The sequence below is a fragment of the Cydia fagiglandana genome, chromosome 18 (assembly GCF_963556715.1).
Source record: "Cydia fagiglandana chromosome 18, ilCydFagi1.1, whole genome shotgun sequence".
NCBI lineage: Eukaryota > Metazoa > Arthropoda > Insecta > Lepidoptera > Tortricidae > Cydia > Cydia fagiglandana.
In genome coordinates, this window is record NC_085949.1 from 15,064,678 (window position 1) to 15,083,749 (window position 19,072).

Here is a 19,072-nt window from a genome sequence, read left to right on the forward strand (position 1 = left end):
TCGGCGGAGAATGAGCGCGCGGCGGCGCTGCAGCGTGATTTATACGTCTTTTAAAAAAATATATATTTACGGCAAGGTAGGTCCTATAGTTATGATTTTTTTTTAATGAGTAAACATAAAGTTACAGTTTGTTAAAATATTTATTTTGTGGCAAAATATAAGTCCAATTAGCGATAAAAAAATGTAATGTAACCCTGTTTTCACCAAAAAAATGAAGAAAACTCGGAAGGTGTTTTATCATGTTTTTTAAATGAAAGTTCGATTTTCAAGCATGTAAGCCCCTCGTACAACATATGATGAGTTGAATTGTAATCATTCATATACCAAATAATTCTTTTTTACTGCAAAATTGAGAGCCGAAACGACCCTTCTCACTGCAAATTTTGAAAAAGACTTCTAAGAAAACGTTATCAGTTTTTGAATAAATACTAATAGTTACGTCGTAATCTTGAATGAAAAAGGAAGCATTTTGCAAAATACGCTCGTCTGTAGGAGTAAGGACTCTTAAGTGTTCATTCAATTTTTTCCTATTTTACAATCATGAATTACAACAAAATAAATCACTTGACATTCTCAGTACCAGTAGAAGTGTTGGTTTCGAACGGTCTTTTTCCCTTGAAGCTTGGCCCTGTGTCAGGACTCCTTTGGCTTGTCGCTGGCTTTGCCGGTGAGGTAACTTTTAACGATAGCAATTTTATTGTAAAATCTTTCTAATTTATCTGGCTTTCAATAAAAATCAGCCAAATTATTTATTGACTGCAGTGGAGGTGGATGTCTTAGATTGAATTTTCGAATAGGGAAGTATAAAAATTACAACACTTGTAACAGTTACTTCGCAATCTTCACATTCTCGGTAGTAGTGTTGGTTTCGTTCGGTCTCTTCCTCTTGTGTCTCGGCCTGTGTCAGGAGTCTTTGGGCTTGTCGTTCACCTTGCCCGTGATGCGCTCCATCACCTCGTGGTTGTAGGTCGAGTGCAGCATCAGGCCCAGCACGCCCGCTCTGAGAAAACGACGAATAATGAATATTACTGTATAGTATACGAGACCCATAGAGTGGTATAAATCGTAATCGAGTAATGCCGCAAATATTTATTTACACCCTAAAAAACTTACCTTGAAGCCATGGCATGTCTGATGCTCCTCTCCTGTTCCACCAACTCATCAGCCCTCAACCACTGCCTGACTCTCTCCATGTCAATCCCCTCCCACTGGTAATGCTTGAGACAGGACTTGAAATACTCGAAGATCAATACAAAGTAACTTACCTTGAAGCCATAGCGTGTCTGATGCTCCTCTCCTGTTCCACCAGCTCATCAGCCCTCAGCCACTGTCTCACTCTCTCCATGTCAATCTCCGCCCTCCTCAGTTTCTCCCACTGGTAGTGCTTGAGGCAGCTCTTCTTGGGCGCGCGGCAGAAGTCGCCGGTGGGTTCGAACAGGCGGCGCACGAGCGGGCAGCCGCAGACGTCCGTGTCGCTCACTTTGGGGTCTTTGAAGTGTTCGGGGCACATTACCTGGAATTATAAATGTATATGTCGGGGGCCGATCGTAAGATCAGGTATATCGTGAAATTCCTAGGCATATCGTGAAACGTGAAAATCTTTGATTCGTTCACTGAGTCGACGCGGGGCTCCTATTTCAGGGCAGTTTGCACTTCGGGCATTTGAAGCAACCTAAGGAACCTATCCTACCTATATATTGGATTAATGTGACTATCGTTAAAACATTACGATGCCTGATCTAAATCGGCCGCCGACATATACAAGAATTCATAGAGAACATAACAAGCCTGAAAGTACAGTCAGCGTCGAATGAGGGCCGAAGTGGTCAAATTTATCGTAACACCTTTGTTACCACGGAAATAAGGATGCGTACCGATATACTTGGCCACTTTGGGCATCACTATTCGATGCCGACTTTAGTCTTACCCCCTTATTCATAAACGTTTACTAAAGTTGACAAGCCGATAATAATCGTTTGTCCCTTTCCGACGTATCGGTATGATGGAAAGGGATAAACCATTATTATCAGTTTGTCAACTTTAGTTAGTAAACGTTTATGAATAAGGAGGTAAGTACATAGACGATCCGAAATTCACGACCGACAAAATTTTTGTGGCCAATAAGCATTATATCGGTCATTTTCCAGCTTCGTAAAACCATAATGAAGAGGTTTTTGGAGGAAATAGGCGGTTAATATAAAAGCTTACCCGTAACCTTTTGCAATATGTCCCATTAGCAGGATTGTAATAGTCACAGAACATGCTCTGCCCCTCTATACGAGTCCTATGCCTCGAGCCGAAGGAGGCTTGAGCCTCGTACTTGACGCAGCACTTCTCCATATGTTTGACGATGCATCTCAATAGGTTTACTATAGCAAATTTCACAGGAAAGGCGGTTCAAATAAACTTACCCGTAACCTCTTGCAATATGTCCCATTAGCAGGATTGTAGTAGTCACAGAACATGCTCTGCCCGTCTATACGAGTCCTATGCCTCGAGCCGAAGGAGGCTTGAGCCTCGTACTTGACGCAGCACTTCTCCATATGTTTGACGATGCATCTCAATAGGTTTACTATAGCAAATTTCACAGGAAAGGCAGTTCAAATAAACTTACCCGTAACCTCTTGCAATATGTCCCATTAGCAGGATTGTAGTAGTCACAGAACATGCTTTGCCCGTCTATACGAGTCCTATGCCTCGAGCCGAAGGAGGCTTGAGCCTCGTACTTGACGCAGCACTTCTCCATATGTTTGACGATGCATCTCAATAGGTTTACTATAGCAAATTTCACAGGAAAGGCAGTTCAAATAAACTTACCCGTAACCTCTTGCAATATGTCCCATTAGCAGGATTGTAGTAGTCACAGAACATGCTTTGCCCGTCTATACGAGTCCTATGCCTCGAGCCGAAGGAGGCTTGAGCCTCGTACTTGACGCAGCACTTCTCCATATGTTTGACGATGCATCTCAATAGGTTTACTATAGCAAATTTCACAGGAAAGGCGGTTCAAATAAACTTACCCGTAACCTCTTGCAATATGTCCCATTAGCAGGATTGTAGTAGTCACAGAACATGCTCTGCCCGTCTATACGAGTCCTATGCCTCGAGCCGAAGGAGGCTTGAGCCTCGTACTTGACGCAGCACTTCTCCATATGTTTGACGATGCATCTCAATAGGTTTACTATAGCAAATTTCACAGGAAAGGCAGTTCAAATAAACTTACCCGTAACCTCTTGCAATATGTCCCATTAGCAGGATTGTAGTAGTCACAGAACATGCTTTGCCCGTCTATACGAGTCCTATGCCTCGAGCCGAAGGAGGCTTGAGCCTCGTACTTGACGCAGCACTTCTCCATATGTTTGACGATGCATCTCAATAGGTTTACTATAGCAAATTTCACAGGAAAGGCAGTTCAAATAAACTTACCCGTAACCTCTTGCAATATGTCCCATTAGCAGGATTGTAGTAGTCACAGAACATGCTCTGCCCGTCTATACGAGTCCTATGCCTCGAGCCGAAGCACGCTTGCGCCTCGTACTTGACGAAGCACTTCTCCATATGTTTGACGATGCATCTCAATAGGTTTACTATAGCAAATTTCACAGGAAAGGCGGTTCAAATAAACTTACCCGTAACCTCTTGCAATATGTCCCATTAGCAGGATTGTAGTAGTCACAGAACATGCTCTGCCCGTCTATACGAGTCCTGTGCCTAGACCCGAAGGAGGCTTGAGCCTCGTACTTGACGAAGCACTTCTCCATATGTTTGACGGCGGTGCGCGAGTGTATCTCGTGGCCGCACGTGATGCAGTACATGGACGTTTCGTCGTCGGCCTCCTGTTAACAGAAAATAGAATTTAATATTAGTTATTGTTGATATAAAGTTTTCGGACGATGGTTGACAAAATCATATGTCTTCTTCTCTTCCTGGTCCCTTCTTATCTTTGATATTTTCCCAACATTTTAGCAACTCTTTGCTCCGGCTCATTAAGCCCCCTCCAGACTATGCGCGTGAATCGCGGGCGAAGCCGCGAACGCGAGTGTGGAGTCGATTTCGCTGTCTGCGAAAATCGACGCCACACTCACGTTCGCGGCTTCGCGCCGCGATTCGCGCACGAGTGTGGAGGAGGCTTTATATGAACCTAGGATTCGTTCAGAAACCTAATGGCGAAAGAAATGGCGCAGGCTCGTGCCGGTTATGTTGTTTTCATGTACGCAACTGACATCTAACATTAAAAAGGAAATTAGGCATTATTCAGATTATTGAGGTTTCCTAACGACGTTTTCCTTCATGGAAACAAGGCTGATGATGATTTGTTAGGGTCACTTGCACCATCCCACTAACCCGGGGTTAACCGGTTAAATCTGGAGTTACCTTGCTTACCTTACCAGTACAATTTGACACTGGGTAAACGGTTTAACAGTTTAAACCCGGGTTAGTGGGAACAGGCATGCACAGAGCTAAAATATACACGGTGTAACATGACGAATCCGAATAATTTCAACAGCATATTCCTGATCATATTTAGAGATAAAAATATCCTATAAACTTTTTTTGAAATTCGCCTAGTTTCAGAGTTAATACCAATATAAAAAAATCATGTTTTTATTGTTACATAGTGCAAAACGCCTTTTTGATGGCGATGGCGATGTTGGTGCTATGGGAAGTAGTTTAAACATCCTTATTGATAGATGTCAAAAAGTGACAAGTAACACTTTGCAAAAAGTAGGTTTTACGAAAAAAAATGTCAGAATCAATTTTAAGTGACAAGTTTACCAATAACATTTATTTTTTAGGTACAAATACATTCGAAAAAATGGAAAAAATAAAACATAAAAAAAATTTTTTTTTGCGAGATTGACCTAAACTCATATTAATTTTTTTCCTTCTTTTGACCTCAAAAATGCGTGGTTAAGAGCGCTCTTACAAGAAAACTCGAAATAATGCAAAATTGATGATACTAGTCGACGAAATTCAGGACTTTGTGCTCATTATTAGAAACAATGAGTACTTGTTCCAGTAAAAGCGTCTTCTTATCTTTTTAAATATCGTTGTAAATATTAGAAAAAGGACTTATTAAATTAGTAATGAATTTTTTTCTGATGGTCGTTTCCGAAAAACCCCGTGAAGCACTGAACGGCAAGCTCTTATTTGGAAATGTTGAGAAGTTTACTCTGCTAAACCTGGCTATTTTGTATTACTAATACCCTGTACTTTAGGCATATCAAACGATATTTTTCCTACATACCTTTGAGAAAGAGAAAATCAAAGTAAAACGAACTCAATTTTCTCTCCGAAACAAGTGTCAATTTCTACGAAAATCTACTTAATATCGAAGTCATTTTCATACTCAAGCAATCTGCAACGTTTGCTTATACTGTTGGTATACATTAGTGTTTATGAAATTCTACTATAATTTTATGGCAATTTTTTGAAAACTACTCTATATTACCGATGACGCGCGCTCGCCAGCTCAGTGCCGCGGCAGAGCTTGTACAGGTAGGACGTGTGTCGGTCGGCTCCGCACATTTTCAACGGCGACGACGAGGTTTTTTATCATTGTGTGCGGCGGGCGCCGTGTAAAACGCTATACTGTGTGCGTGTAAACCGCAACGAGAGACTTTGATCCTAGCACTGTTTTTATAGTATTATAATTTATAATGGTACAGTTTAATAAACTACCGGACAGGATTAAAAATATTTGAAACGACCTGACATTCTATATGTATTTATTTGACTCAAGATAGTACTCAGGGTCTGATGATGGAGCCGGAAGGTGGTCACCGGTACCAATCAACCATGCAACTAAACCACTTTGTGTTTAGGCTCGTTTTATTCATCTCAACAAGATCTTTGACACAAGATAGTACTCAGGGTCTGATGATGGAGCCGGAAGGTGGTCACCGGTACCAATCAACCATGCAACTAAACCACTTTGTGTTTGGGCACGTTTGATTCGGCTCAACAAGATCTTTGACTTAAGATAGTACTCAGGGTCTGATGATGGAGCCGGAAGGTGGTCACCAGTACCAGTCAACCATGCAACTAAACCACTTCGTGTTTAGGCTCGTTTTATTCGTCTCAACAAGATCTTTGACACAAGATAGTACTCAGGGTCTGATGATGGAGCCGGAAGGTGGTCACCGGTACCAATCAACCATGCAACTAAACTACTTCGTGTTTGGGCTCGTTTGATTCGTCTCAACAAGATCTTTGACGCAAGATAGTACTCAGGGTCTGATGATGGAGCCGGAAGGTGGTCACCGGTACCAATCAACCGTGCAACTAAACCACTTCGTGTTTAGGCTCGTTTTATTCGTCTTAACAAGATCTTTGACACAAAATAGTACTCAGGGTCTGATGATGGAGCCGGAAGGTGGTCACCGGTACCAATCAACCATGCAACTAAAACACTTCGTGTTTGGGCTCGTTTGATTCGGCTCAACATGATCTTTGACTTAAGATAGTACTCAGAGTCTGATGATGGAGCCGGAAGGTGGTCACCAGTACCAATCAACCATGCAACTAAACCACTTCGTGTTTAGGCTCGTTTTATTCGTCTCAACAAGATCTTTGACACAAGATAGTACTCAGGGTCTGATGATGGAGCTGGAAGGTGGTCACCGGTACCAATCAACCATGCAACTAAACCACTTCGTGTTTAGGCTCGTTTTATTCGTCTCAACAAGATCTTTGACACAAGATAGTACTCAGGGTCTGATGATGGAGCTGGACTGTGGCCACGGGTACCAGTCTACCATGTAACTGAACCACTTCGTGTTTGGGCTCGTTTGATTCGTCGGAACAAGATCTTTGACACAAGATACTACTCAGGGTCTGATGATGGAGCTCGAAGGTGGCGACGGGTACCAGTCTATCACATAACTGAACCACTTCGTGTTTGGGCTTCGTGTTTGGTTTATCACCTAGTGTCAAAGATCTTGTTGAGACGAATCAAACGAGCCTAAACACGAAGTGGTTTAGTTGCATGGTTGATTGGTACCGGTTACCACCTTCCAGCTCCATCATCAGACTCTGAGTATCACCTAGTGTCAAAGATCTTGTTGAGACTAATCAAACGAGCCTAAACATGAAGTGGTTTAGTTGCATGGTTGATTGGTACCGGTGACCACCTTCCGGCTCCATCATCAGACTCTGAGTATCACCTAGTGTCAAAGATCTTGTTGAGACTAGTCAAAAGAGCCTAAACATGAAGTGGTTTAGTTGCATGGTTGATTGGTACCGGTAACCAGCTCCCAGCTCCATCATCAGACTCTGAGTATCACCTAGTGTCAAAGATCTTGTTGAGATGAATAAAACGAGCCTAAACACGATGTGGTTTAGTTGTATGGTTGATTGGTAATGGTGACCACCTTCCAGCTCCATCATCAGACCCTGAGTATCACCTAGTGTCAAAGATCTTGTTGAGACTAGTCAAACGAGCCTAAACATGAAGTGGTTTAGTTGCATGGTTGATTGGTACCGGTGACCACCTTCCGGCTCCATCATCAGACTCTGAGTATCACCTAGTGTCAAAGATCTTGTTGAGACTAGTCAAACGAGCCTAAACATGAAGTGGTTTAGTAGCATGGTTGATTGGTACCGGTAACCAACTTCCAGCTCCATCATCAGACTCTGAGTATCACCTAGTGTCAAAGATCTTGTTGAAATGAATAAAACGAGCCTAAACACGATGTGGTTTAGTTGTATGGTTGATTGGTAATGGTGACCACCTTCCAGCTCCATCATCAGACCCTGAGTACTGTATTGTGTCAAAGATCTTGTTGAGACGAATCAAACGAGCCCAAACACGAAATTATTTAGTTACATGAGAGACTGGTACTCGTGGCCTCCTTCCAGCTCCATCATCAGACCTTGTGTATCTTCAGTGTCAAAGATCTTGTTGAGACGAATCAAACGAGCCCAAACACGAAGTGGTTTAGTTACATGATAGACTGGTACCCGTGGCCACCTTCCAGCTCCATCATCAGACCCTGTGTATCTTCAGTTTCTTGTAACTTGTTTCTTGTAAATAAGCGAGTACCTATAATTTCTTTCGAGTAATATACGTTCATAAGTACGAGTATGGGGCTATTCATAAATTACGTCGTTTCAAATGGGAGGAGGGGGGGGGGGGGGTTTCTGGACATCGGATGATGGTAGCATGACGTAGGAGGAAACAGAGTCATCCGAAGCATGATTTTTGGATGATTTGAGGGATGGGGGGGTCAAAAATAGATGACGTAATTTATGAACAGCCCCTATGTACATTTGCACTGCATTTAGTATTTTCGTACTTACCAAATAACAGTTTTAGGACTTTATAAGTTAAGTACAGTTAGTGTTGTTATGGTTGATTTCAATATGCTTCGCGAAGGATCAAGAATGTTTAATCCATCATTGTAGTGCGAGTGTGGTAGAAGGGATCGGAATACTGAGCTCGCACGGCCTGCCGCAGCGCTTAAAATACCTAAACTCGCTCAACCCCGAAATGTAATAGCACTCTTAAACTTATTCGGTTTCCTCATGTTACACCGTGTAGAGGGTATTTTAGCGATGTGACGAGTCCACTTTTTTTCGATTCGAATCATTCGAACCGATTCGGCCACTGATCCGAGTTGAAATTCGAACTGACTCGACTCGACGGTTTGCGTGGTTCGCGACAAGGTCACGGGCCGCGGAGCAGCAAACGAGTCAAGCGGCAGTTGTTGTAAACAGAACCTTCAGGGCACCGAATTAAGGTTTATTTTTCAATGGCCATACTAGCAGTGAACTCGACTCGGGATGGCGAATCAAGCGGCAGTTGTTGTAAAAAGAACCTTCGGGCTACGGAATTAAGGTTTATTTTTGAATGGTCATAGTACCAGTCAACTCGGATTGAGACGGCGAATAAAGCGGCAGTTGTTGTAAAAAGAACCTTCGGGCTATCGAATTAAGGTTTATTTTTGAATGGCCTTAGCGTAGCGTTGACTCGGCTCGGAGAGTTGGTGAATTGGCGATTCATTCGCCGAGTCAGCGGATCGGATACCAAGTTACCAGTCAGTTTAGTGGCCGAGTTGATTCGGATTGCCAATAGTCTTGATTCGAATCAACTCATCTGTAGGTTGATTCGGATTATTCGAATCAGATAACTCGACTCGCCTATCGCGAGGGTATTTTACCTTCTCAGGCTGCTCCTGTATGGTGGCATGTCTTGCTCGCTGCACAGTAGCATCCAGAGCAGCGTGTTGTTGATCCAAAGCCCTCAGAGCCGCTTGAGCCCGAGCCAGGCCGCTGCGAACAACTTCCAGCGCTTTGCGGTTGCGCTGTTCGGCCACACAGCTGGAGAGCGACCACTCTTGGATGCGCTGGGGGAGTACCTGTAGATACGAAATAATTCACTTTGAAATCTAGGTCTAGGTCATACGGCTCCTCTACACGATGGGCAAACGCCGGTCACTCCAAGGGACGCAGCCATGCGGTAGAATGAGATAGCAATCTCACTTGCTCCCTCTAACGCATAAATGCGTCCCTTGGAGTGGCCGGCGTTGGCTAGACGAATCCGCAAGCTGCTCGAGTGTGCGAGCGGGGTATTAGAATTGTTTCATAGCACTAAACTACAGAATAAATAATAGTACTAGGTACAGAAGACTCGCTCTCTAACAAAACACGTCTGTTACAGACAGATATGGCGGCTAGGTGGCGACAGCGTCACGCGCGGCTTACGTCTAGCCACCAAAATTGGTGTGGAACGGTACTTGTAGCTACCTGTTGCAAAGGGACGAAATCGCGGAGTGAGTCACGCCTGACTAAACACAAATCCTAAATTACAACTCACTTGATAAATCCTAGCCGTGGCCAGCCTAATACCGCACTGGGAGGAGCAGTATTTGGATCCATACAAAGCCGCCCTGGTACATTGGGGTCCATAGCATTGCCTAGGCTCCATAGTCTGCAAGTGCGCTATAGATTCTTCAGGCTCGTAGGTCTCTCGCTCGTGATGCTTCTTTTTTACTCGGTTGCTGCTGCTATAGGAAAAAAAAATATGTATGTAACTTAAATCAAAACCTGTGTTTCTGTTTGTGAACACACACTAAGAGTATCTATAAATTGGCAATCTATACAAATATGTGACACGCTCTTATGACTCTACAAATAAGATCGTGTCAGATATTTTTGCGGCCTTCCTTGTGTAACATATTATTGCAGGTGACTGTACCTATACGTAAGGGCGCGGGACACTAGTGATTGGCGAGCGAGTTGAAAGCGAGGCGGGCGCGCAACGATCTCGCCGCGAGCACGCAACGACTTCGCTCCAATTACAGTGTGGCCGCGCCCCTACGCTTGCTCAATCAAATCATGAATTAATGGCACAGCTATGCTAGCTTTTATTAATTAAAGATACCACAACTGGCCTTCAGCCCTTTCATATTTATATGAGATACAATTTGGCTCTGTGAACAGAGCAAACATCATCATCATAGGCCTTTCAGTCTATTGCAGACTATACAAACAGTGTCAGGCAGGGTGACAACGTTTTTCATGGCTGTATAAGCCAATACGGGAGCGGCAACCACGACTGCAAAACTGGCAGGAGTAGTGTGCCTGTAGCGAACAGATGTCGGGCTGATGACGCTTGGCAAACAAACAGTACTGTATGTTATCAAGCTATTAAATAGTAAAATTCAAATTCAAATTCAATTCAATTTCTTTAATGTCAAAATAACACATGTCAAACAAAATCACAATAGAACTACAAAATATACAACTAAAACTAAACACTCAACTATTACAAAACACTAACACCAAAATAAACACACATAACCAGATCAAGGAAAGAAGAAGAAATCATTAAAACTTATACATTACAAATGTCATTATTTACGAAATTATTTAATGTTAAATTTACTGTAGAATTCCTTAACCGTAAAAAATGCCTTATCAATTAAATAGGCTTTCAACTTCTCAACAAACAGGTCATAAGAAGCCGCCTCTTTAATCTCACGGCTCAGGCTGTTAAAGATTTTAATTCCAACTACCCCCAATGAGTTGGATGTTTTCGCAAGCCTAACAAAGACAGACTTAATGTCCCTATCAGTTCTCCTTTGTTCAGGTCGACGCATCACATATTCACTTTTGTGTTTATACATGTACTTTGCCACTTCAAAAATATATAACGAGGGCACCGTTAGAATTTTTAATTCGCGGAAATATTCTTTAGTCGGAGTAAATGGCGGCACCCCAGACAACATTCTAACAGCCCTCTTTTGTAGCAAAAATACTCTATCCCTATCGGCTGCCAGCCCCCAAAGGTCAATACCGTACGCTAATATTGAGTTCACATACGCATAATATGCCATACGGAGATTCTTACATGATAGTGCAGGAGCAAGCCGAGACAGTGCAAACGACGCTTTAGTAAGTCTACTGGTAAGTGCATCAATATGTTTGTCCCATTTCAAGCCACAGTCAAATACAAAACCAAGAAACCGCGTGTTCTGCACCTGTGGCAGTGTAGTATTATTTACCGTTATGCCAAGGGGGGTCGGATATAGTCCTCTTAGCCAGAAATGCATTATAGATGTCTTGTTTAAGTTAATCAAAAACCCATTTACTTGGAACCAACTTGTCAATTTTACTAATGTATATAAAATGTTCTCTTTTAGTTCATCGAATGTATCACCAGTAATGATGGCACATCCATCATCAGCAAACATTATAAAATCGCCATCTTGAAATAAACTAATGAGGTCGTTAATCATCACCAAGAAAAGGAAATTTCCAACCGCTGAACCCTGAGGGACAGAACAGTCATCAAGGGTCCTCATCTCAGATTTAGTTGCCCCCCCATCAACGGACACAACCTGTTCCCTGCCCTTCAAAAACGATTTAATAAAATTTAGAAGACTACCTTGTACACCGTACCTTTGCAACTTATGTAATAATAATCCGTGATCAACTAAATCAAACGCACGTGACAAGTCACAAAAAACTGCTGCAACCATTTTCTTTTGGTCAATATACTGAAGGACACGCTGATAAACCGCACGAGCAGCATCTACCGTAGACCTGCCGTGGCGGTACGCATACTGGCGATCGTGAAGTAACTTATTAGTTTCAAAGTAATCCATCAACCTATTACAAAGGCCTAGCTCAGCAACTTTCGATAGAGCCGGTACTAGTGATATGGGACGAAAGTTTTTTATTTCCTCTTTCAATCCCTTCCCCTTGTAAACTGGGCTAACTTTGACTATCTTCAACGAGCTAGGATATTCCCCAATAATAGCACATTGATTAAGCAGTGCACAAAAAATATCTATGACATTATCAGGTAATTTCTTTATAAGGTCGGCCGACATATCATAAATATCTGTCGAATGTTTGGATTTTATGGCTTTTAACAGTTGCTTAATCTCTGAAATCGTGAAAAAGGAAAGTGTCAACTTTGGACACTACTAACTTAGTAGCCTCGTCCAAAAAGTCAAGCGCTTTCCCCACATCTGTTTGCCTACACTCTGATTTATTCAAGTTTATATAGTAATCATTAATTGTATCAGCTAGTTGTTTTTGACCGCGATTAGATCCGGTATTGGCCATCAACAAAACTTCCATTGGATCCGGTTTAATGTGATTTTTACATGTTTCAGTGTTTATAATTCGCCATAACATTTTGCTAACGTTACCAGCCGTTTGAATTTTTTTATTAATGTACGAACAACGTTTCTCTTGTTTTAATTTGTCAATAATAGTCTTATAATTATCAACAAAATCCGATAAGTCCTGATTAGTTGGGAACCGTTCCAGTAGTCCACTAATGTCATCATAAAATTGCATTTTAATCATCATGTCATCATCAACCCACTTAATTTTTGTACTTTTATTTTGTGGGTATTTTCTTAAAGGAAAGTGAATGTCAAAGGTATTCTTAATTATTAAGATTAGATAGTTCATTTTTTCAAACGGCGGCATGTCAGAGTGAAATAAATTAGAAAACGAACGGTTGGACATATCTTCTATAAAATTATGTGTTTTAAGCGTTGAGATATTTCTCCTGATCACTGGCGGCTTAGTACTCTCATCACATAATGTTTTCATATTAAATACTTGAGCGTCATGATCGCTAAGGTGACTTCTTATGAGCTGTATGTCCCAGGTACCTTTACTACAGTTCGAGTAAACATGATCTATACATGTACCAGTCATTTCAGTAATCCTAGTTGGCATCGTGTGCATAGGGCACAGGTTATATTGACCCATTAAGTCTAACAATTGGCGCTTTTGCCAAGTATTTCTAAGAAGATCCACATTGAAATCACCCATTATTACTATTGAGTAATCAGGATATTCTTGGAATAATGCATGTAATAGTAACTCAAGACCACGTACACACTTCTTAAACCTATTAAAATCCGACGTATACAAACATATTACAATTGTCCTGCAGTCATACAAGTTAACACCACAGAGTTCAATGTCCATTTCATTTGACATTTGAGATACAAATGTTAACTCCTTACTTTTTACGTGTTTTGACAAATAAATACAAACTCCCCCATTTATGTGATTTGTTCTACAATAGTTAGCCGCCAAATAGTAATTAAATATGTTAATTTGACATAGTTCGTAATCCTTCATCCAATGCTCAGAAAGACATATAACGTCAGGATTATTATTTGCCTGTAAGAAACACTCTAAAGCGGGTATCTTATTGCAAAGTCTCCTAATATTTTGATGTAAAAGGCATAAATCGTTTACCGAACATACATTTCCCGCATCATACAATTTATCACAGTTAATACGTTTCCCCCCAGAACCCTCCACCATAGTTCTACTGCACTCGAAAAAACGCGGTCTCTGTTTGTGTGCCCAGAGATATTTTTTTAACCATGCCGGCATAAGTTGCGGGGGTCTGACTGGGTACAAATGAGCTCATAGGAACATGCAATTCATTTACCTTAATTAAACCTGAAATTTTCTGTGCAAATTTTTTACCTAACAAATACTTACTGTCTAAACATATATCATCAATGTCAATATACTTAATATTATCAAAATAGGATGCTAGGAATTTTACTTCATAATCAAGCAGCATAGTCAAATCGTCATCAAGTGAAACATTATAAGATATACCAGGTAAAATAATATTCGTATTTGATAACATTCCCATATAAAATCCTAATAGATTCAGAAATGATTTTGGATTCGTTTCATTCATGCCACACAACAAAATTATGTAGTCATTTTTGGTAAATGACTTACACATGTCTAACGCTGGCTCAATTAAATTAGTAAGATTCGCGCCCGGCTTAAACCAGGTAACAATATTGTACCGATCACTAAACCGGTGTAGCATTTTACCTACACCACGGCCTCGGTCATCGCTTATCAGTAGCATACGGTGACGCGCAGGGGTAGGATGTCGGTCAGCGCGTGCATCTATCTCGGGAACAGCGGCGGTAGATTGCGACACACGCGGAATTATCGATTCGCCCAGGGTAGCTGCCGTCGGTGCTGGGTTGTTTGGACTAACCGGTGTAGTATGTATGGGCGTCTGTACAATCGTTGGTGCGGTCAGTGGACAATAAGTCAATTCGCCAGTGCTTGCATCCACGTCGGTAGATTGCAACCCACGCGGAGTTTCCGCTTCACCCAGGGTCGCTGCCAACGGTACCGGGTTGCTTAGACTATCCGGAGTAATATGTATCGTCACAGGAGTCTGTACCATCGTTGGTGCAGTCGGTGAACAACAAGTGGACCCATTAGTGCTTATATCCTCAGTTTGGGTAATGGTGTCGTCAACACAGTGCATCTTGACGCTTCGACGTGGCGTTCTACGTGGAGACAAAATCTCACAGGTATGTGGCGTTCTACGTGGAGAAGAATCCCCACAGGTAGCATTCTTGTATAGTTCTACCGTTTTCTGACATATGCTCAGCTCTCTTCGTAATGTGACATTTTCCTCTTTTAATGTCTCAATTTCCATTTGTGCTCCATCCAGCTCCAGCGTTAACTGATCCAATTTTAGTGTCGTTTCAATTAATTTTGCATTTAATTCATAAAAAGATGAATTTTGGGAACCATTTGTAGTAGAATAATCACTGGCATTGGCATCACTGCCAGTAGATAAGTTAGTTACCTCAAAATCCTGCATCAATTCTGCATTTGATCTTTGAACTGTATCATTATGTGCCATTTTCTTCTCCGTATTTTGACACCTGTTTACGCGTAAAAATCACTGTAGAAAATTACTAAATACCTGGATTGTCGCGGTGGCTTCTTACTCTTGAGTATGCAGACCCGCTGCCTGCACTTCATCTTCAGCTTGTTGCTGCCGCCGAATTTGAACATGTCCTCACACGCTTCACAGCTGTAATACAAAATAACTGCCGTATTCGAACTACAAGATATTCACAAGAAACGACACGTACTAGATCCATTCTAGATACGTTATAGTTTAGATATCAACTAGTTCCAAGTCTACATACACATCTAATAGTAAGATATCTATTAGATGTGAATTAGATCTCTAAGTCATATCCTGTGGAAATCGTTCAAGAGTATCTCCAGAATCGCGCAGATGTCATTTGACAAGTTAGATCTTAAACATATCGTTATCGTATCTTGGTGATGTGTAAAAGATGTCTATTTCAAAATCCGAATTGGGCCCTAAGTCAATATTTAAAAGATCTTCTTGTGCACCATGTGGTGAAATGGTGCAAAGATATATGTATGTAACTCCGTATAAAATAAGTCTAAGGAAAAAATGTGCCTCTGAATATCAAGAAAAAACTGGTACTCAAATAGTTGGTCTAACTCTAAATTTATAACACCCCTAACTGAATTAAAACAGCGCCATCAAGTTAAAACTATTACCTAAGAATATTGCCAAATCTTTTCAGAAAATTGCAAGTTAATTGCTTTAACAATAAGATCAGGCAGGTCTTTCTCACACCACCATACATGTTGGCACATGCATTTAAGTACATATAAAATGAGTTGTCAGTGTGATATGTGAAAAAATTACATACAAAAGAAAAACGTAGAAATTTTAGAGTTCCATAAAAGTAGCAATGCATGTAAAGTAATGACATACTGTCCACAATCCTGTAACTGCAAGCATCCCGGGCAGTCCCCGCAGCCGTCTCTGTTGCTTGTTCTTTTGGACTTGTTCTCCGAGTGGTCCTTCTCCTTGCGTTTCTTCTTTCTGTCATCTCGGACTGGTGGCAAAAAACAAAAAATAGATGCACATAAGTGAAATTGAGCAATACAGTACATGACATTATCTATTTCAGTTGGTATATGACAAGTATTAACAGTATGAGGATGAGTAATTTTTTATTTAGCATTTAAATATAAAAACATAAATAAATAACATTCATAAATAAGCATTTAAATATAATTCTCAACTGAAAGGGTACTTATTGTTGGTTGTCAGCTATAAGTCGCTATTTCCATATACTTTCAATTTGAAATCAACCTTATTGACAACCGACAATGTGTTACCTTTTGGTTAAAAACTCGCAACATAAAAGTCTGACTGAGAGGACACTCTCTGAAACTGACACGGACGCAGAGTAGTAGCAACCCCAGATGACACTTCCTATCTCACCACATAGTCAAAGTGTGGAACAGTTTACCCGAGTCAGTGATCAGATCAGTATCAGCTTGAAGCTGCCTGTGCATTCACATATGATAATATAACAAACTAACCAGGCTCATCATCATTCTCCCTCTTCTGTGGCCTGAAGCGAGTCTTTAGAGTGGGGTCTTCCTCCCGGCAGCGCTCGCAGAAATAGTTCTTAATATACTTTGCCTCTCTCTCTGATATGTTTATGCAATCCCCGTGGTACCACTCTTCACAGGCATCACAGGCTCTGAAAATAACGATCCAGTTTGAATTCATAGTTTTTGACAATAATTGGCTTGTAAGACGTTGAGGGTGGAATCACATCTATCAGCATCGAGCCGCATTTTATTTATGAGAAATTGCTTGTTAGATTAACATGCGTACGCATCGGAAAGGTGAAAGCATGCACGCAAAGCATTTCACATTTATAAAATGCGGCTCGATGCTGATAGATGCAGTTCCACCTTGAGAATGGCATGGGTTGATGGCGTCTATTTCTAACAATTATAGTTCATCAAAGTGAAATTTGAACCAATGAAAAAGTGTACAATAAAAATTGATGAATTAAATGTACATTTTGCTGCTGCTACCAACTTGGACAGAAAAGTACTGTTTATTGATATAACATTGTATTGGCAAGTTGCATTTCTAATGATAAACGATGGTAAAACACTAACATCATAAATCGCGAACTGTCTGAAGATCGGCATATGCAATACGCCTGCCCGGCCTGGTTCAGCAGCGAGGTGATCTTCGACTGCCTCTCCGGCAAGTCAAACTGCTTCGCGATGTCTGCTTTCTGCAAAAACATCAAATAAGTGGACAAGAGAATAAGAACACAAGTATATCATGATCTGATTTGGGTCACAAACTTACGCTTTTCTTGCTCTTCCTTTCGCTCATTCTGGACAATTATAGGTTATTTTTGCAATGAATAAAGTAATATCATTGAATATACGATGAAATCAGTTAATTTCTTATTTGCACGCTTTTACAATCATTGCTTTTTTTTTTTGTAATGCAATGATTAAGGCTGTCCTTTAGCAGCGTCGTTTAAGATCATTTATCGATAATACAACTGGTTTATAGCACAAGACAAAAACTAATAAACGTGACTAATAAGACGTGAATTATTTAACTGCAACATATTTGTTTATGAATTCTATTCTATCAGCGTTGTATAATTTATATAAGGGTTTTTAAAGGGTAATTAATATTTTATTTCCACAATCGTCTTTTACTTTCTCGATATTCTAAATTAAGCGTTAAAATCACATCACTACGAATGTCAAAGTCCTGTCAAATCATAGACAATAATTACAGATACGATACAAACGTGAATAAAGTAAAATCATGGACATTAAACATAACTGGATGGCGGACATTGGCCAAAAAGTGTGTCCACATGAGATAGTCAAGGTGGGCCGTTGTATCTCTTTCTAATTAGGGTGACCATACGTCTTATGTATGTGGGATATTAGGATAACATTTAAATATATAGTTTGACCAGGATCTTTTCTTAATCGTGCATAGTTATATTAGTAATAGAAATCATACTGTCTTTTCGCCTAAAAAGGGATGGATATAGTTTTTTCTCTTCTGTAAAACGCTTCACACAACCTTAGGTACTTAATTTAGTTTTTCTAAATGGTGTGTTCACATTACGGCACCTATGCAATTAAAACTTTGGCGAGGAAGAGAACCCTATGGAGGAACCTGGTCTTCAACAGAAGGATATGATGTCACGATCCTCAGTATTGAGGGACCAAGTGAAGAAGAAAAGCTGTTACTAGTAGGCGTAGGTACTGGACCACGAACATGGTCGATCGTCAGGAAGGTGGTCCGCCGTAACGTCTGTCAAGAACACAGGTATGAGTGAGAGAGATAGAGAGACAAATATGCTGACAGAACCAGAGGGTCTACTGTGAACCATGTTCGACGTGTTGCATCTCTGTCACACTTACGTACGAATTTACAAGTGCGACAAAGACGGCACGGGGTCGGCTCTCAGGACAGTGGAGGAATTACATACAGTCTTTGCCGCCTTAGGCCCCAAGCCCTACATAGCAAGCTCTAGCCGCCCCCCCCCCCCCTTTCTCAGCACTCATCATATAGACTGCCGCCCAAAATATCTGGCTGCCCTAGGCCCGGGCCTACTCGGTCTTAGGGCAAATTCGTAACTGCCTGAGGGTCGCGTGGGTCCGCTACGCCCGCTTGCTATCGTTTTTAACTAGGACGCTTGTCACTGGACCATAGACATCGAAGTTTGCAAATTGCGAGCATCTTTCTGTGTTACTGTAATTACTCCTTTATAGGAGTAAAAGAGAAAGATGCCCGTAATTTGCGAACTTCGGTGTTCACGGTGCTAGGCCACCTGTGCGAAAAAGAAGAGTCGTGAAATGTAAAGAAATTAGTGATGTGCCGTTCTTAGTAAATTTTCCAAAGAGGGTAAATTCCCAGTAACAT

At 41.1% G+C, this 19,072-nt stretch overlaps 1 protein-coding gene across 1 annotated transcript; it reads right to left on the reverse strand.

The window, feature by feature from the left end:
- Positions 1 to 764: 764 nt before the first annotated feature.
- LOC134673423 (CXXC-type zinc finger protein 1-like) lies at positions 765 to 17,605 on the reverse strand. Its single transcript, XM_063531409.1, has 10 exons — positions 17,483 to 17,605; positions 17,284 to 17,405; positions 16,690 to 16,853; positions 16,073 to 16,196; positions 15,236 to 15,346; positions 9,818 to 10,007; positions 9,162 to 9,359; positions 3,630 to 3,836; positions 1,266 to 1,513; positions 765 to 1,000 (listed from the first exon to the last, which is right to left on the reverse strand). Exons 1-10 carry the CDS (start codon positions 17,507 to 17,509, stop codon positions 904 to 906), a joined length of 1,488 nt encoding a protein of 495 aa, XP_063387479.1. The 5' UTR covers positions 17,510 to 17,605; the 3' UTR covers positions 765 to 903.
- Between the last annotated feature and the right edge of the window lie 1,467 nt (positions 17,606 to 19,072).